Below are 20,426 nucleotides of genomic sequence, written 5' to 3'. Positions count from 1 at the left end.
TCTCGTTTTTGATAAAACAAATTAATAAGCTTGTAAACGTTTCCTTCACTTCGTAACGAATTTTTACTGCAGTTTTGAACTGCCGTAATGCCGAATGTCACTTTGATCTGCCAAAACCCGAAACATCATTTCAGCGCTGTCAAAGTCGTTCAGGATGGTAGGAAGACGGACGACCTCGAAAAAAAAAAAGCTAGCCCATGCATACGGACGCCGCAATTGGACGTGATATGTGCTGCGCGTGTTGTGTGTTTTCTGGGAGTGTGAAAAAGAATCATTATTCTATGGTGAAGGTATCAATTTCAGCAAACACTGTACAGCTGCGGCGTACGCTTCCACAATAAGCCGACAGTGTGTTGTATATATCGGACGAACTGCAGGTAAATATAGAATGGAACTTAGCCCCCTGAACTCAACAAACAGTACCGTCGTCGTGTGTGTAGGAGAGGAGGTAGTCAGCCATCTTTGCTTCCGGGCAGATTGTGTGGGGCGCAACGTTTTCGAGCCGGGTCTTACAATCGGACGAATGATTTTAAATTGTTTGTAACCTTGTAGAACGGCGCCTATGTAAACGCTTTCGTGAGAGTTTGTACGATACAGGAAGCAAGCGTGCGAAGCGAAACACTGGCGATTGATTGAGTGTCGCTTGAAAACGAGCGGCGGTAACACGAAACGAACGGAGCAGACCGATCCCACATTTGTTTCGCGGCCCGGTCCAATACCGTATCGCACCGTATCCCGTTTGAAGTGTGTCAAGAGTTTTGAAAGTGAATTTATGTGATACGCAGCTGAGGAAACCGGCCAACGATAACCGAGCGTAAAACGCTCGGATTGTGAACCGCATACATATATAGGAAACACGCACACACTCACGCAGTATGAGCTACGATCCGCCGCTAAACCGGGAACTTATCCAGCGGACCGTTGGGTACCACGGTAAACCATTGCAAAAAATATGGGAATCCGAGCTGCCGCCGTACGAGCTGCAAAAGCTCGGCATCGACGACGGCCTGGATTTTGTCGTGTACATGGCACGGCAGAAGCACTTTACGCTGCAGGAACGAGCCAAACGGTTAAAGCTACAACAGTTCATAGTGCGCAATGCGAACGCGCTGTACCGGCACTATCCTTCCGCTGCTACCGGGCCCGGCCTGGTAATGGATTACAAAGCAAGTAAGTCACCAATCGGTTGGCACAAACTGTTTTGATTATCACGTGGAATAAACACTGGCGCACGTCGGTCGCCACCATCGTGCGTGCTGACCACTTTAATTCTAGGCAACCTTTTCGCCGTACCACCGATGGATGCGTTTCTGGATACGGAACCAGCTGAAAGCATAACTCATCTGCTAGAGGTATTGAACCGTTTTGTTTCACGATGCCACTGTAAACCTTCAACCTAGTAAGTACTGCCCGACCTGACCAGCCGACCAAATGTTGCCCCGTTTTCGTTCTAGACCGTGCAGCCGGGTGATGTAGTGTATGGGTCCGTGACAATGTACAAACACTATGCGGGGTTGCTATTTAGACCAATATTTGTAGTGGGCAGCGTGACGTCTTACGTTCGTAACAAGTCCATCAAGGTAACTATACAGAAAATGACGCGCATGTATGTATATCTTTTAAAGATCTTCGAACAAAAAAAAAAGGAAAAAACCCCATAATATCATCATTAAACACCCTGTTCCAATTGTTCTTTTGTAGGGAACTATAGCAAAAAATGACCTGATCACTCCAGACAAAATGTCGATCGCAGCGAAAGGTTTCGTCGCAAACGATCTGATCTGTTGCGAGGTGATCGATGTACACCCGGACGTAAGGCGCATAAACTGTTCAATGCAACGGTCCGCGAACAGCCGGGCGCCGGAAACGATAAAGTACGGGCTGCTCAACAAGGACGATATGCCGGACATTTACAAGTAAGTGCGTGTTCTGTGCGGCCGCAGCAAATGATACCGAGAGAGAAAGAAAGAAAGGAAGGCGGGCCTGCAACAACAGGCCGGTCGGCAGCAGGAGCAGCAGCAGCAGTCAATAGCAGACAACGCAACTACTGCCCATCATTCAAAAACATTAATAAACAAATCGGTGGCTCGAAGGGAGATGCCACCAGCAGCTACAGTGGGACGAAATTGAAACTTATTCGGGAGAATCGTCGGGGTCGCGCTCTTTAGTTGTGTGCCGCCGCACTTATCTATAATGAAAATCCAAAACCACGCACATACACTGACGGAAGTGTTTGTTAATGACTGAAGATACTTTGGTCTTTTTGTGTGTTTTCTTTTCCTAATTAATCCCTGCAAACCCGTTTCGTTTCATGACTTTCCCCGGTAGCATAACGTTGAAGCGAAAGGATCAAACGTACGAGCAGTTTGTGGAAAGTTCGCCATCGTTTAATGATCCCGCCTACATCGAGCAATTGTACCGGTCGGTCGGACTAGACAGCAACGAATACTGTACCAACATGTCGAGCCTGAAGGGCAGATACCCGTCGCAGGAGTATGCGGCGGAACTACGCAACTCACAAAACAGCAAATGGGCATTTAGGTATGCGCGTCGCTGTGTTATTTTATTCCCTTTTTTTTTAGTAACTCACTATCTCTGCGCCCGCGCCCCACAGATCGGTTGCCCAAGGCATAGAGCATTTCAAGGAAGGACGGCACGCGGAAGCCTTCCAATGCCTGAACAAGGCACTCAGCATGGATCCACGGAACGTGGAAGGGTTAGTGGCGCGCGGCGCACTGTACGCCAACAGTGGATCGTTCAAGAAGGCGGTCGAAGACTTTGAGGCCGCGCTCAAGCTAAACCCGTCGCACGCAAACGCGCGCAAGTACATGGGTGAAACGTTGGTGGCGCTGGGGCGCAGCTACGAGGAGGAAAATCGCTTCGAAGAGGCAAAGAAAGCGTACCAGGACTGTCTGAACATTATACCGCACCACGAGGAGGCGCAGACATCTCTCGACTTTCTCAAATCGAAACCATTCATCGGAAAGCAAATCGTGGAACCAACCGAGCTGGAATTGCCGTGTAAGCAGTGGTGCTTCCGTCTTTATCTGACGCACGTGTAATGTATTGCTTTGTTGTTTCTTTCCGACCGGTTCTACTTAAAGCATTGAACATTGTGAAACCCTCGGCAAGCGATCGCAACAAGCAGGAACCGGACACGTCCGGTGTTGGCGGAAGTGGTTTGTTTGGTGGCGGCGGTAGCAGCAGCAGCAAGCGCGATAACAACGAAAGCTCGCGCAAGGACCGGAAGAAGGATAGCAAAAAGGATCGCAAAAAACGCCACCACAAGAAGCACCACAGCAGTTCGAGCGACTCGAGCACCGCTAGCTCGGACAGCAGCGATTCGAGCAGTGACTCGAGCAGCAGCAGCAGCAGCGCTTCATCGACCAGCTCTGGTAGGTAGCAGCGACGTTATCGGATGCTAGTGCTACTTCTGATTGTGCCCATGGTTATGTCCGCGTCCGCGTGTGTATCTTGCTCTTGTTCTTGTACCCTCGCCCTTTTTTGTAATTCCTATCGGTGAAGTGGGTCTTCTAAAGATGTTAAAATCGTTGATCATCCAATCAACAACTGTAACATGTTTAGCAGGCGCACACCACTTCTTTCTTTACTCCACAATCAAATTAATCTCCAATGCGTGTCCGAGCGAGAAGAATTGATCGAATTGCTAATCTAAGCTTAAGTTTAAGTCTCCCCCCACCATCATTCCTTACTATCTACGATCCTTCTTTTTACAGTGCAGTTATATTCGTATGTTTTAGGTTGTAAAAGTTACAAGCAATTGATGAGAGAGAGAGATGAATTTGTTGTTGAAAGGCATTACAAGACGTAACCCGTTTTGCTGTGATGAACAATGAATTGAGAAACCCCCTTTGCGAGCGACCCGGGTGTGTGTCCGGGCTCGTAGTAATGAATCTTCCGGACAGCAAATGCTCTCAAACGCTGCTACGCCACAAACGCGTCCGAGAAGATTAAGCGAGGATCACGCACGATCAACAGCAGGCGGCAGCATGTTTCTTTCTTCTTGTAGGACGGTCGACGCACCATCATCATCATCATCTGGGCCATCTGGCTGTTGGATCGCTTGAGGTACAAAGATACGTTTTTAGGCGGGCGTTATTCGGTGCCAATGTACAAGCCAGGCGAAAAGGATCGTTCTTCCCTCTCCACACACACACACAAACACGCACACGCACTTTGAGTTGGGCAGTGTGTGAGGGAGCGACCGCTGTTCACCTCCTGCCTTGCTGGGCTTTAACTCACTTTTCAGAGATGTTGTCGGACTGGGTTGCGCGTCTTGCGCCTGTTCATCGCATGAAATATTTCCACCGTCCTAAACCACTTGCTAGACGAACAAGAGTATCGCGAATGTTACGATCGTTTTACTGCCCGCTTTATCATCTTCCATCTTCCACTTCCCCGCTTGCTTTCTTGCAGATTCATCCAGCTCGCGCAACAAAAAGCGCAAACGCTCGAAGAACGATAAGAAACCCAAATCCGTATCGCCGCCAATCGGCAAGCGTATGAATGCGGCCGCCGGAGGGTTCGGCGGCCCAGCACCGGGCGAGCTGGTCGGATACCCGATCGGAGGCCAGGGTGGTAGCGTGTTCGGTGGGCACGGTTCAGGCCACGGTCAATCGGGAATGGACGATTATGAGCAAAAGGTGAGGGAAGGTTGTCCGTTGATGGTCGTACATTTATACTTACCTTTCTCTTGATAATACCCTCCCCCGCAGGTGCGCAAGTTTTTAGAAATGCCACGGGACGAGGAGAACTACGAAGAGAAGGTTCGTAGATTTGTGGCCGAGGCAAACAAGTACCAGAAGGAGCGCAAGCAGCAGGAAGACAAATCGAAGAAAAAGAAGAAGAAGGACGAGAAAAAGGCCAAGAAGGAAAGCAAGAAGAAGCGCAAATCGGATGAGAAGAAAAAGTCGAAGAAAAGGGACAAGGGCGGTGACGATGACGGTGCATCGGGCAAGGATAAGCTACGCGAAGCCTTGAAGTGAGTGTGTTGTGGGCTCGTGTCCATTTCTTGTCCTTCCCAAAAAGGAAACTAATTGTGTGTGTGTGTGCTGTTGCAGAATCTTTGAGAATTTCCCCGTGCTGGATGAGCTCGGTTCAAAGCTTTCCGTCGGTGGTTCGGTTGCGGAAGCTCTATCAGCACTGCTAAGCGCCGGTTCCGGTGGAGGGCCAAGTGCTGGAACTTCTCGAGGTAAGACTGGTTGCCTCTGGCAGTGGATTATCCCACGGTAAATATGGTTCAATGTCTATTTTCCCACTGTGCTTTCAGCTAAACCGTCCGATTTGCTCGATCTAGATCGAGGAGGACCAACGGCAGCGTCCGGGATGGACGAAAGCGGTAAGGACGGCAAGTGGCGCATGATGTTCAACAAGGATAAGCGCCCGACGAAGGAGGCGGCCCCAATGATCACTAGCCTATCGGCCGGACTTTCACAGCATCCATTCAGCAATGAGTCGGACGACGAATCGATCGGTGGTGGCGGCGGCGGTCCATCGTACGGTGCACCGAGCAAACCGTTGCAGCACAACGAGCGCAGCACCATCGCCGGTGGTGGTGGTGGTGGTGGTAGTCGTTTCGGTGCGCGTTATGACGATCGTGATAAGGGCAAGTTCCCCACCAGCACCACCACATCACAGATGCCACCGGTCAAGTCTGGTCCGGTGGTGCTGGACAAGTTCGGTAACTTCCGGCTAGCGACGGCCGACGCCCCGTCCACCGCTGGCTCTAAACCGCCCGAACCGTCGGCCGCGCCACCGATGCGCCGATCGCGCAGCAAATCGCGCACACGCACGTACGGCAGTTCGCGGTCACGGTCGCGATCGCGCAGCGAGCGGCGCCGGTCACGGTCGGGCAGTTTCCGGCGCAGTAGCCGCCGGTTCAGCCGATCTCGGTCGCGATCATTCAGCCGATCGCGCTCGGGCAGTTACTCGCGCAGCCGGTCACGATCGCGTAGCTTCGAACGGCGTCGCTTTGATCGGCGCATTTATCGTGGTGGTCGGGGTGGAGGAGGAGGAGGTTACGGCGGTGGCGGGGACCGGATGGGTCCGTTCGGTGGCAATCGGTTCAACAATTCACGTGGCCATTACAGACGCGGTGGTTTCCGCGATTTCAGGGACAACCGTTACGGCGGAGGACGCGGTGGTGGTGGTGGTGGCGGAATCAGTGGCGGTGGGCGTGATAGGCCTCCGTTCCGGCCACGGTACCGTGGGCGGTACCAGCGTTCGTACAGCCGGAGCATGAGCAAGTCGCCCGATCGCCGTCCCAGCAGCCCGGGCGATGATCGTCCCCGGCACCATAATAGACGCGGCGATAGCCGTGACCGGGGAGACAGTCGCGCCGGTCGGGATCAGCATCACAGTCGGGAACGCTCGCCGCACCCGGCCCGTCGTGGTAGCAGCCGGGCAGACAGTCGTGACAATCAGCGCGATCGGGACGATAGCCGTGACCGTGATCATCATCGGCGGTCCGAAGGGCGCGAGTCGTCCAAGCGATCGAAGGAAGATCTGAATGCTGCTGCCGGTGGTTCTACGGGTGCACCGGCCGGACGGGGCGATGAGGCGACGAACAACAGCTCACCGGAAGCATCGCGTGCCGAAAAATCGCGCCAGCGCCGATCATCTTCCGCCGGCAGCCAGCGATCCGCCAGTGGTGGATCCGCTAAAATACCGCACGACATTGAAGGACGCTGGGCGGACGATGACACTGAACGGAAGAAGGATCGGCGCGTGCAGGAGGGAGAAGAATCCACAATGGCGGAAACCGCCGGCACGCATTCCAACAGCAGTGCGGGCGCAGCAGCCCCATCGTCTACGGCCGTTGCCGGGGACGTTTCGCTAGAGGAGCTCGAGAAGATGCTCACCAAGGCACGCAAAGAGCGTAAGGAGGAAATGTTGGAACGCAACAAAGATTTGCTCAAAAAGCCCGCTGGTGGTGGCTTCTAACAAGTGCGGCCACAAATTGGGAAATGGGCCTACTGTGGCGTAAGCGAGCGTCGTCACTCGTAGGTTTAACAGCGTTAAGTTAGTTTTTCACATTTCTTTCAGCTAAAAAGCAGGCAACCACCGGCCAGAGCACGACCAAACCTTCTTCGGTTGCATAGAGATGATTAAGCAGAAAATGATACATTTCAATGAAACAGTTTGGAATAGTGTGGTGGTGGTGGTGGTGGTGCACCATAAGCAACACGATGAAGCCACCCGTTGTCGTAGCGGACAAGCAAGCAAGTAAGCGTGAAGAGATCTATATCTACTTTGATGTGTACTCATTTCAATAAAGATCACTAAATTTTATCGATAACGTAACAACGTGGAATGTTGATGGAGTATGGAAGGGTTGGGAAGTGAGAAATTACTTTGGGGTTCGAGTTCCGGAGCGGTAGACCCATTACCAACGTCCCAATTACCAGAAGAAATAGCAGCGCCGCCAGTTTTTTCTTTACATTCTACTGGAAAGCCCCTTGATACATTCTGCAACTTGGCTAAAACGCTCTTTCCTTCGTACGCAAATTCCATTACGAGATCTCTTGGTAGATAACTCCAGATAACTATAGCTAAGACAAAAGCTTAGATTACAGGATTAGGAGGTGTGGCATTGATGAGACCTCTGCGACTACAAGGTAGCTTGGTAGAAAAGGTCTTTTAGACGACAAGATCACTTCGATTACAAAGTCTCTTGAACGAAGGATTTTGCTCTATGTTTCTTGGACATGGTCGCTTGGTAAATGTGGCCTCTGCACCAACGAAGTATGTTGGGTGGATGAGGAGCCTTCTAGCGACTTTAAAGTGTTTTCAATCTCGCCAATCCGTGACTCGGAGGTGCAAATTTCGGGGACCTTCTTCTATCAGTCAATCCAAATCCTGGCCTACGCGGATGGCAAGGACATCCTTGGTTTGAGGTTCTCCTATGTAGGTAGAAGCTTACCAAAGGATCGAGCGAGCGACACAAAACCTCGGGTTGGAGATAGGTGACACAGATAGGTGACCGCACCATGAAGTCGTCCAAACTGGGGTCAAAAGTCGGCACCGACAACAACATTGATGTTGAGTTACGCGCAAGGATGCTGGCTGCCAATCGGTCATACTACAGAGCCTGAGGAAACTTCTCCACTCTAAATACTTGTCGCGATGGACGAAGCTGGGACGGTACAGAACATTTATAGTCATCGACTCTATCCAAAACTGACTAAGAAGCATATTTGGCCCCGTATGTGTGGAGCTACAATGACGAGCTCTACGAGCAGTACGATGATCTCACAACCGTGTAGCGAATTAGGGTCGGATCATGTCATGAGAATGACACCGGACACCCGGGACAGAGGAGGCGTGGTAGGCCTGAACTGCTGAGATAGAGTGCTGGCGTTGATGCGTCCGCCAAACAGGCCGGGAAGTAAGTAGGTAAGTTAAAAATAGTCGAGGCTTCCTCCGCGACGGATTCCCTTTAAACGAGGAGGCCTTCTTTAGGAAAAGGACCTGTGAACGACTTGAGCTATGTCTAACATCCAGGACAATTGGAAGGATTAAATGGCAACGATCGTTCGGTTGTAACACCACACACGCCAGCCAACCATTTCCTTTGACAATATCAACTTCGATTTATTTGTATTTGGTGAGTCTTCAAATGAAATGTATATGTATATATATATAATGTATATATATAGATTTTTTGTTTGTTTTTCAATATATATATATACACACTTTTTTTTCTGTCCGAGCAAAGCTAGTTACAAGTTGTTTTCTTCTAGTGTTGTTTTGTCTTTCTTATATTCAGTTGTATGTTCTTCTACTCTTCTATCACCTGTGGTGTAATACACGTCGCCCATGCCCGTTTACACGCCCCACATACACGCACTTTGTTTTAGTTGCACTTTTTTCATTCGGATCACTGTTTATCAATGTTTCTTTTTTCCTCTGTGTGTGGGTGTGTGTCCTTTGCTTCCGATTACAGCAAAGCGCCGGTCGATCGTCGGCCGATCGTCGCATATATCTCCTAGGGGGTGAGTTTTAGCAAAACCACACGACATGCGCTATTTTCTTTTTGCAGTGGTTTCAGAATAAATGTATCAATGGGTGGTGTATATAATAATCTATTTGTATAGTTATAATTACACAGCATTATTTAAATCGTTTTTTGACATCCACTTTTCTCGTGTGTGTGTGTGTTTTTTGTTTGTTTTAGCTCTTCGTGGCATTATGTTCTCTTCTTCGTTTTGTTGTAATATATTTTTCTTTAATATTAACATCAACTTTTCGCATTTTTATCGTCCAGTTGTTTTTCTTCTTCTGTTGACATTCATTTTCTTATCTTGTCCCAATCGCCTAGCGCGCTAAGCTTACAAATGAAAAGCAAAAAGGGTGGGGCTTTCAGAAAACTTAAGCCTTTTCCGGCGGCGAGTTTGCCCCGGGGTGTTGTTAAGGAGTTGTCTTGAGGGAGAGGAGTTCCCCCGCTTGCTCACAAAATGATCGTACCTGCCTGAAGATCGGCAACTATATGCGGACTTTTCTAGCGTTGGTTTTCGTATACTCTGGTTACGCGGCTATCTCATGGTGGTTAAACCCGACCGAAATAATGCTAGCAAAGTGTTTCACACTATTTTAAAACCAGTTCTTCCCTGCTCAAATGCTTCCTCGAGGGGGCCAAATTTCGATGTCCCAATTATTAACTATTTCACAATTTTATCCATTTGTTTAGCTTCTCCGTTTGTGTGTGTGTGTTTGTTATTCCAATTATTTACATATAAAAAAAGGAAAACGTAACGGAAAACATTTTTTTGTTTGAAAGCAAAATACTTTTTACAACTCGCTTTAAGGTTTTTTTTTCTTTAAATTTCAACTAACTTCGAAACGTGCACGTGGGTGCTCCCTTCCTGGGGGGGGGGGGGGGGGGGCTACAAATATTACTTCCTCAAAATACGCATCTTTCTTGAATTTGCTTTCTCCTTGGATTTGTTTTATTTTTTGCTTACTTCTCCTGTACAGCCTCTAATTACCACCAAACTGTCAATTTTTGTTTCACTGCTCAACCCTTATCAATCAGTCAGTCAGTCAAGTAGTAGTCAGTCACGGGCTTACCACAGTACCTGGGCTCACCCAACGAGCCGCTTTTTGTATCGATCGGGTTTCCTCTTTGATTTAAATTTTGTTATAATTTTTGCTACGAAATTATGGTTGAAGAATTTGTCTACTACATTTTGCTTTTTGTCCGACTTGTTTGTTTTTTTTTTCGCGATGAATTGCACTTGATTCGTTTGTTTTCGTTCGGTTTTGCACCCGCACTCTGCTTAGCTCCTCAGTCGTGTTCGTTTGTTCTCCGCATAACGTACACCACACGTCCACACTTCCATTAGCTTTAGCAATAAAATATCGTACCGTTTTTGTTTGGAGTCTCTTGTTCGTTTCGCAGTCTAACCGTTGCTGGATAAATCGTGTTGAAATTAGGGAGGAAGAGAGAGAACATATAAGTACAATAAACCGATAGGGAAAAAATTAGATAATTTTCTGATTCCTATCACTGACTGCCCTAGTCAATGACGTGTGTTTACATCAAGCCTATCGAACCTATTTAGAGACTTTGTCGAATATTTTGAATTTACTACACTAGAGAATATTAGTTTCTTGTTTAAACTGTTTAAGTTACTGAACTGGCCCAGACTGAAAGGAATTTCTAAATTATTACTCAATTCACTGTTAACATAAAACAGCCTCTAGAACAACTTCAATAATACAAAAACTTGAAGAGATCATAGAAATGGTTCCCTTATAAGCTACATAGAGTAAAAAAAATACCACATCCTTTTATAATGTTTGCACATGCACATTTCTCCCTATAACAACACAATGAAAGATAATAATATGATAACGAAAAATCCGCAGAAACCCCCTGTTTTGTCTCATTTTGCCAATTTAAAATATGTTGAACTGTACAGGAAATTACAAAAGTCCATTATAAAAGAGCAAATAAATCTTTGAATCTTGTCTTCAAAAATCGTTGCAGTTTGAGGGTTCTGTTTTAAATCTATCACTTTACATGGGTCGTTAGTATTGAATTCATCAATGACATAAAATTAGAAAAAAAATCAGAGATGCATCCAATAAGAATAATATATTGAAAAAATGTATCAAAATTATCCATACTGCCTGTGATAGCAGCAAGGACTACAGTGCTACTGAAGCTCACCAAAACGTAACGGATGCATCAAAAACACAGACTGAGATTTTAATGATTTTTCATTCAATAAAGCTTTGTCCTAACGATGCACCAGAGTATTTCAATTTGATTGTATTTTGTCCAGTACAATCGGATAATATATTGTAGCCTCATCAATGGGCTTGGTGTAGCTACAGCCAAGGAACAGCCAAGCAACTGCAATTGAAGTCTGGTTGAGGAAAACCAAGGCTTGGATGAGGAAACCGATCGTTGCAAAAACTATGATCCATGGATGAGAATATCCGTCTTAAGGGTGAAGAACATCCAGGATAAGATGATGGAAAATAATTTTAGAAAATGCCCTTTCGTTAATGTCTATTTGACAATCAATTAGAATAGTCGGCTACGGCAAGCCTCTAGCCAAGGACCTTTACTAATACCCGCGATGAACAATAAATCTTCGAGGCTTAGAAAGGGTAGATAAAGTAACAAACATTTACCCGATGGTGACAGACAACCATGAATAAGGACTACGGTGCCTGTCTTCATACGGCAGGACCGGAGATCAAATCCCATTCGGACCGCTCCCCCGTAGTGAGGGTTTGACTTTCCAACTACGCGGTAACATTAAGTCTTCCTTCTTATTTGGCACTATAATCCGAGAGGTCTCGGGCCCGCCATTTCTGGCTTTCTGTGACTTGTGATTTCACCCGTAGTAAAGTACGGTCCCCCCATTTGATCGCCCTTGGATTATTAAGTCTAGTCCAGAAATGGTCCGGTGGCCATCCGGTGGGGCGGTCGGGTGGCAGAGGCGATAGCGGCGCCGGTCTTCACACGGGGCAGGACCGGGGTTCAAATCCCAACCAGACGTAGGGCTGACTACTTTACTGCGGGTGAAATCACAAGTAACAGAAAAGCCAGAAATGGCAGGCCGAGACATCACGAGGTTTTAGGGCCAAGGAAGAAGAAGAAGCCAGAAATGGCAGGCATGGTTCCTGGGAAGTGATGGACATTTTATTAAAGAATGCTTTTTTCTTGAATGTAGGAATCAAGCAAGTGTTAGGCATTATAATTCATAATTGAGGGGAAATGGTATAAAATGGAGTAAAAATTTTCGTTTAAGAATTTGAAAATGTGGTTCAGAAAAATATTTACTTGCATAAAGTTCGCTCAAAATTATTCTTATGTTTGACCCAATTTTTGAATAAAATATTTGTTTAAAATAATATTTTTTTAATGTGATCGTTAGTGATCGTTACACCATAAGGGAAACTGTTAGTGGCACGATCACCACATAAATGCTACAGTGTGTGCAAAATTTTGCAAAAATTATGAAAAGATGTGGATTTCTACTGTGTACGTATCTTATTTAACTATCATTTCTATCTTCCTCTTCAAGCTTTTGTTGCATTCCCGAAAACAGGTACACAAATTAAGCAAAATAACAACTAAAAATATTCCAATAAATGTTGTTGGTCCTCGATTAAAACATGCATTTTACTAATAAATCGGTAAATTGTTTTAATTTTTCTTTCGCCGTTCCTGCGGCAAGACTCATTCTGTGTGGGGAGGGCTTTCATTCCTTCAAACCAAGCCAACATAAAAAAAAAATTACTGCACGAGTATATGGTAACACGAGAGATAGTGCAAAAAAAGGGTGTTGTTTAAAGAAAATATTAATGCGAAAATGCGCAAAAGCCATCATCAGGTATTGGATTGTGCAGTATTATAACAACGGGTAGCAAGCACATCTGCACGGTCTGCTGTAGCACGCCGGTCTCTCTGGATCTCGCCTGGTTTGAAGATACCTTCCTTGCCGAGCAGCATAGTACAGTATTATAAATATTTTCCTTTTTTCCTCTTGAAGGGTTTTCCACTTTCGTTACACAAATGGCGAAGAAGAAGAAACATTGATTATACACCGTGTTTTTTGTGTGTGGTTTTGTTTTTTACACAGATTGGTAACTAGAGTAAATATATAAATGTATTTGTATTTATGTAGAGTTTTTGTATGTTTGTCCTTTCAGTTTTGTTTTGTATGTTTTTTTTTGTAAGCCGTTCGACTGTACACCATAGCGAGAGGGAGCATAGTGAGTGAGAGAGGGAGAGTTGGTTTAGTTACAGATAAATTTACAGCTTGTTTGTACAGGTTTCATGAGCCTGACTTACGCTTCTAACAACTGCCATTACTGAGGTTAGCGCTGTCAAAACTCACCGCTCGTGGTTATTTGTTCTTCATCGTCGTTAAATCTCTTTTGTTTAAACTAAGTCCGTGCATTAGTTAAACAACTACATCCCCCTTCCCCCGAGACATTGTTTGTACGTTGTTCTATTTGTAGTGTATGTTAAGTTTTAAGGTTGCACCCGTGAAGGAATGGAGCACGATTGGCGTACCGTATCAAGAGATCGCAAGAGGCGCTTTTGTCTGGTTTGTCTGTTTACCAGCTTTATCTGCTTTTGAGATTTGTTTTATGTTGTGTTTGAGTAAATAATAAGATTGGGATAGACTTTAGAGGAGCATTCTATGTTGCGGATGGTTAGTATTGGGAATGATTTTGACCAAAGTCTGAATAAAGATCGCTGCCCATTCAAGGGCAATCACTTTGCGCAACTGACATACCTTAAATTTAGGTAAGGGGTTAAGTTAAAATCTGAATAACCATTGTAATATTAAATAGCAATATAAATTAGTATTTATCAATACGGCCAGACCGTCCTAGATGAAATTAAAAAAATAGTAATAAATATTAGTAAATGAATAAAATTAATAAAGAAGGGGGAAACAGATACCCTATTCGGGTAACTCAGTTGCGATGAGTGAGTGCCCGTGAGCTGGACTTCGGACTTGAGCCATAATTTTTTGAATATTGCAAGGTTTTTATCGAAGTTTTTAACGCTTTTCCATCATTTTTTGACTGAACTTCAAAACTTGGATAACTCCGCGAGATTTTTTACCGGTTTCCCACATATTTTAACTTTCTCTTCCCAGTTTTTAATGAGTTCACAGTTATTTTTGAAATTACGATAAGACTTAGAAAAAAGAAATTATTAAGACGTGATTTTTATCCATCTCCTTCTTTTTTTGTTTTACCCCGGAGGTAATAACATTTTTTGCTAAACAATAAAAAAAACTGTGATACGCTAGCCAAATGTATAGCAAACTGTCAAGAAACCTTCGGACGACACCAAAAATAGCTGGAAAAACGTTAAAAACCCTCCAGGGAACCCTGTGTACCTGCATTCCAGCTACGATCGAATCATTTAGTTCGTTTAGTTCGAATCACGTGCCATTTCCTGCGTTTCTCCGTGCTGACGAACTCCTTTATACCATGAGTTTCAACTTAGTTACGTTATTGGCTCTACAATCTCAAGACTGCAGAACTTCTCGTAACTGAATAAATCATTCGAACGTACAGGCAGAAAGGTCCGGATGCGATTCGGTATTCGATCCTGCCGCAATATTCGAGGTCGAAGTTGCCACCATCTCGGACACCAGTCGACCTCAACTAGAAGCGATCTAACTGTCAACAGTCATTGATACTATAGCACAAGATTCGACTGCAGTGTGACGCAATTCGAGGATGTTTCGCACGCTGGAACGACAATCGATCCGCGATTCGACCGTAACCGGAAACCGGATGTAATTTAGCGATCAAATAATGGTAGGACAACAAAATGGCAGCCACAATTTTATCTGTACTTCAATATTATGGAGCTCCGCTTTGCTTCTGCTTCGTTTAGACACGCGTTGTCTGGCTTTTACTGGTTTTGTTTTAACTTTTTTGTTTGCTTTGTTGTTCCCGGTTAAAGAACAGGCAGTGTTTCTTTTCGGCTTTACTGTTTTCTATTTCTATTTTCGACCTATTGGTTTTATCCTAAATATCGGTTTACCTCGGTGCTATTTTACTTTTTGTTTCGCCCTCCTCCCCCCTCATCATTTGTCACATATCATTATCATTATGTATGAAAGGCTTCGGTGAAGAAGAAAACTAGGAAGATATTTAGTTAATACTTGGTTTCGGCTACCTTCCGCTCTAGACTATCTTATGCGCAGTGTAGTTACGAATGAAGTAGTGGTAGTAGTAGTTTGTAGGGTTTGTATGTTGCTGTTGCGATGGCCTTCCTCGTCGTCCACGAATCGGGCCACCCGGAAACCACCATGCACTCTTGGTACTGCCTATCATAAGCTTACGTATTTGTATGTTCCTAAGCGGGGGTTTTGGTTCGTTTGGTTTGCCCACGCCGGGTGTATATACTGTTCTGCTCCGTTTCAGAGCTGGGGATATTTGTGAGGAAGTCGTGTGCCGCCGGTGTCTATTTAAACCTTCGGAAGCTTTTGCAACATATGGCAAGCCATCCTTACGATCGTGTTGGTTGGTGTTGTTGGCAAAAAGAAAAAGCAAAAACAGTTTGAACAGTTTACACGCCTGCGCATTAACTTCGGTTGAGGTTGGTTGCGTAAGTAGAGCCAAATATTATTAAATACTATAATACAGTAGCGTCGCCCTGCCACAAATGTTGGTAATGCACTTTGTTCATGTACTATGGGTAGTGTTGTTTGATATTTAGCGACAAATCTAGCGATTTGCGGATAGATTAATCGATTCCAACCATCCGTTTTTGCTCGGATGATGGAGCTTATAGATTTGTGTGTTTTTTTACATACCAGGTCGGTAGGTCAGCAGCACAAAAATGAGACAGAAATGAAGATAGCTTAACATAAATTATGAGCAAAAAAAATAAAACAAATAACGCAGGTCGGAAAAATTAAGCAAAAAAAGTAAAGAACCAAGTGTGATAGCAAAAGAAAAAGAGAACAAATAATGTTTTATAATGTTGTTGCCTTGTTTTGTTTTATTACTCAATAATCGATAACAAATCATATATTCTTCCCAGCAAATCCGATTGGTTATTCTTTCCTGCGTGTTTCGCGTGTTTTTTGTTTGTTTTGTTTTCTCTCTTCCAATACTCCAACAAGCTCTGCAATTTTCCAATCGTGTTTGTTTGTAATAATTTTGTCCGTATTTCATGTTTCCTAATTTTTAAAAGTGTTTCTTTTTGCTGTTGTTTGCAAATTTATTTAAAAAGTTTTGCAACTTACCAAACACGGCTTTGTCACGCTCGTAATAATAATTTATCCCACCAGTGTTTTGTTTTTCGTACAGCAGCAGTTTCGGGGTTAATCTTGCACAACACTTTCGTTTGTTTATCTTCCACTTTACAAATTAAACACTTTTCATCATTCTTCGTTTGCAATAATAAAAAAAACACAAAGAAATAAAACTAACCCCCCGCAACACGTGGTGTGGTGTGTATAGATCGTATAGTTGGATAGCGCAGAGTAATAATATTAATAATCATTACAATCAATGTATTTTACCGCAAAATAATAATAATAATAATATTAATAATAATAATAATAAAGATAATAATAATAATAATAATAATAATATTACAGCTGTAGAGTGACGCCTATTTAGTAATCGTAATCGTAAAGCCGTTCCAGCTAGCAATCATTCGTGTGCTCGTGCTCGAGACACGATCTCTGTGTACTTTTGTGTGTTTCGGTATCGGTGTTTGTGGTAGCAAGGAATGAAGATTAGTAAGCCAACAACGGAAACAGAATGGAAAACAAAACTTTGGATTTAAGAAAATGTATATATGTATATATTTACACAGCGCTGTTCCGTAACAAGCAACAACAACGGAAGGTAGAAGTTCAATAAGCAAAGGGCACGACAGAAAACAATCGATTGCCGGGGGAAGGGTGTGTTTTTGCGAAGTAAATGAGACTACAACTGCTGCTGCTGCTGTTGAGCTTGTTAAAATACCTGAACGCGGCAACCAAAAGACAGTAATAACAAAAGCGATAAAATAACAAACAAAAACACATAAAATGGATCTGTGTTGATCGACTTCGAAACTGTTCGACATTGGCGCACGTTAAAATTGGGCCAGTGGGCGCGATGATGGAGCTGGATGTTTCCCGTGCCCGAGGGGGGCCTTTGTTTTGAGTTGGTTTCTCTTATGCTACTATGTTAAGCTTTGCCCGCTAATTTCCAAAACCCGACCCCTGTATAACGAACAAAACGGGGCAACGAAATGGGAAGCAAAAACGCCACTTGCTTTGTAAACAATAATAATAATAATAATAATCATTAAAAGGTAAAAACTTGTACAACTTTTACAACTCAAAACTTCATACATAGATATATAGCTTTATATAGAGATATATATACACATACACAACGATCACTATATCGCGCGCGGTCCTGCCAACGGTTCATGTCTGCAAAAAGAGGGTCACGTGTTTTTCGACACCACCAAAGCCACAAAAGCATTCCGTTCTCTTGCAAAATGGAAGAAAAAGCCTTCGTCCAACAAGCCTAACGATGGAGCGGGTGGTGTTGTGTAAGTTCAACTTCACTTAAAAAAATACAAAATTTGTGTTTGATTATCGTACCCCGATTTAGTAAACAAACACAGGCGGATGACACCGCGTGCTTGTGTTTTGGGGGCGCGAGTGTTTGTATGTGTAACAACCAAACCACATTAAACAGCTGTTCCTAACGGGAACAAAAAACAAACAAAAATCTAAAGAACTTTAAGAAATGCCAATGTTACACTGCTTCTTCTTCTTCTAGCGGAGATAATCGCTATAAACAACACAAGAACCAAGCAACACAACAACATTGTTGTATATAGGCTGTCAACAACCGGTACCGAGAAGGTTCGTGGTATCGAAAAAAGTAGTAGAAATTATCACAGTACACGAACGTTTTTTCTTCTTTCTACCGGATGTGGTGTTTTCTGTGTGTGTGTGTGTGGTGGTTTTATGCCGATTCCCTTTTGCTGCTCCAGCGTGGTGGTGTTGTGGGTTCTACTGCTATCCGATCCGAAACCTTTTTAATTAGTGGCTGTGTGTTTGTGTTACTTTTGATTTCCGTGCTTTGTTGTTGGTCAGACATCGATCGATCCGTGTGTTTTTCGTCCGCTTGGTTTCGATATCCTTGAAGGATATTTTCATCGTGTCTCATCGCATTTGCCCTTATCACGCACACATTTCTACAATGTTTTGGTTTTCATCATTATCTTCTATCTCCGCTATCTTCCTTTGTGTTTCCGTTTTTGCATGTGGCGTCGTGGCGTGGTGTGTTAATATTGTGTTCAAAGGTGTAGCGTAGTGTTGGGTAGTGAGCGCGAGAGCTACCGCGGGTGGTCTCGCCTCAATAAAGTGAGGGCTCTGAGCGCGCTCTTCGACCTCTTCGCGCTCAGTGAGTGCGGAGCTACCGGACAGGTCTCACCACTCACATGTTATTGAACAGTTGCCCTCTCTCCTCTTTAAAAAGAGCTCCTTTTTTACCCAACACAACCAAGTGTAGAGTAACATTCCGTTTTAAGCATCTTCATCCCGTTTTTTTTTGTGTTTGTTTGTAACGTTTACTTTGAACTAAAGTTAGAGGTATTTCTATTTCCATTTCCATTATTATTATTACCATTTTCGTACTCTTCGTGTTATGTTTCGTTTTTTTTTGTCAACAAATTTTATCGCATTTTTTGTTTGTTTGTTTGCTTTGCGCCAATATGTCTAATGAAGCGTATGCGACTCCGCTATGACGAACAAGCTTCAAACCCTGTCCATCGTTCTCACATGACTATTTCTTAACGCTTGTTGCATTCCCCCCCCGCTCTTCCTCTCCCTCTCTCTCTCTGTGTACACGGGTTATTATGTACATTGTTATTTTGTTACTCTACAATACGATAGCTCCTCAATTACCACGTACACTAAACTCCTTCCTGCTCTCATCTCACTATCATTCTTTGTTCTACCACCCTTTCTCGCCACTTTCCCGTTTTTGCTTTGTTCTACTTTGTATGCTTGAATTTTTACATGCACATATCACATGCATCTTTTCTCGTCTCCACCTCCACTATCTCCACTTTATACACGCACGAGAGCGCTCTCGTTCTCCGCTTTATAGGTTTTTAATTTTATTTTGTTTTCAACATCAAATCACAAATTCGGTTGTATCATTTGTTCCTTATGCTCTACCGGCACACGGAAATACAGTGGCAGCAGCAGCAGCCCGGTTGCACGGTACCGCCTGTTTGACTGCACCCCGTACTGCCGGATATGAGCCTTTTCAGTACACTTTTGCAGAAGAAAAAAAAAACACGGTAAGTTTTCTAGTTTTGTGCACACACTTTGTAACGATCTAGGCGGTATATATATATGTGTATGTATATATGTATATGTGTGCAGGTTTTAGCTTTTCCTGATTTTCTCTCTCGATGCTCAATCACAGTCTCCACGAATGCACGATGGTCACAGGCGCGGCTCACGATGATGACGACCTGGTCGACCACCATCTGGCCGCTGTCCGCGTCTCGTCTCCGCCGCATTGTCTTTTCCCGTTTGTTTGTTATAGTTGTTGCTTATAGCTAGCACACTCGATCAGCGTGGGCAAATGAAGGAGGTGATGCTCTGTCTGTATAGTCTTCCGGTGTGCAGGATATCACGACGCGCGCCGTCCTCTTACTTCAATCCGACAGAAGTTTTTGCAGAAGAAGGGATGAATTTCTCGGGTCACCGGCTCGTGTTTCCTCCGAAAAACTCTGCCATTTTTTAAAAAAAGGGGAGGACAAACAAACATTTTGCTCCATTAGTAAGTTAGTTCGGGTCCGGCAGGTGGTCTGTTCCATGGGAAACATTTGATTGTGGATAAATATTGTACAATATATTTGGTGTAGTATCACGATAGTATTTATTTCGATGCTGTACGATGGTGAAAAGGCCAGCAGGATGAGCTGATGAGGTGGGGGTGAACGAACGCTATATTATTGTTGATACATGTGGATGCCAAAAATGCGCTAATGGACACAAAGAAGCAGTACTGAAGGGAATGAAGTTATAGACAATTATACAAAGACTAGAATAAACAACATATGCGTTTGAAAAAAACAACCTAGTTTTGAATATCTATTCTATTCGATGCACCTATATGCTAGTGATTAACTCAACTCTTTATCGTCATGATTTTTATGTACAGAAAAAAATGTTGGTAAAGCACAATCATTTGATTTGGTGCAACTATGGCTAAAACAGTCTGAGAAAGGCAAAACAACTCAAACAAGAGTCAGATTTTAGCCAGAAACAGTTGGGAAAATGAGGCTTTGATCCAGAGGCTAGAGCATACACCAAAGAGAAACTGTGGCGAATAGTATGAACTAACTGGAGTAAACTAAACAAAACCCGCCGTTT

General features: G+C 44.2%; 2 protein-coding genes across 17 annotated transcripts in view; one reads left to right on the top strand and one right to left on the bottom strand.

Moving 5' to 3' along the window:
* The first annotated feature begins 153 nt into the window (after positions 1 to 153).
* Positions 154 to 7,323, top strand: LOC118511598 (tetratricopeptide repeat protein 14). Its single transcript, XM_036054878.1, has 12 exons — positions 154 to 377; positions 553 to 1,170; positions 1,276 to 1,352; positions 1,455 to 1,580; positions 1,702 to 1,916; positions 2,329 to 2,541; positions 2,615 to 3,021; positions 3,105 to 3,395; positions 4,438 to 4,664; positions 4,737 to 5,002; positions 5,082 to 5,212; positions 5,291 to 7,323. Exons 2-12 carry the CDS (start codon positions 876 to 878, stop codon positions 6,961 to 6,963), a joined length of 3,921 nt encoding a protein of 1,306 aa, XP_035910771.1. The 5' UTR covers positions 154 to 377; positions 553 to 875; the 3' UTR covers positions 6,964 to 7,323.
* Positions 7,324 to 15,990: 8,667 nt separating this feature from the next.
* Positions 15,991 to 20,426, bottom strand: part of LOC118511597 (neurogenic protein mastermind) — a 107,980-nt gene continuing 103,544 nt past the window's right edge. For all 16 annotated transcript variants that reach the window (XM_036054865.1, XM_036054863.1, XM_036054864.1 and 13 more), the window contains one exon: positions 15,991 to 19,780. In XM_036054865.1, the coding sequence (XP_035910758.1) occupies positions 19,752 to 19,780 (29 nt within the window). In that variant the 3' untranslated portion in view covers positions 15,991 to 19,751. The remainder of the gene's footprint in view (positions 19,781 to 20,426) is intronic.

Source organism: Anopheles stephensi, chromosome 3 (assembly GCF_013141755.1).
Source record: "Anopheles stephensi strain Indian chromosome 3, UCI_ANSTEP_V1.0, whole genome shotgun sequence".
In the NCBI taxonomy this organism is placed as follows: Eukaryota; Metazoa; Arthropoda; class Insecta; order Diptera; family Culicidae; genus Anopheles; species Anopheles stephensi.
Note: the sequence above shows the minus strand (reverse complement) of the source record. Positions and strands in the feature narration are given on the sequence as shown.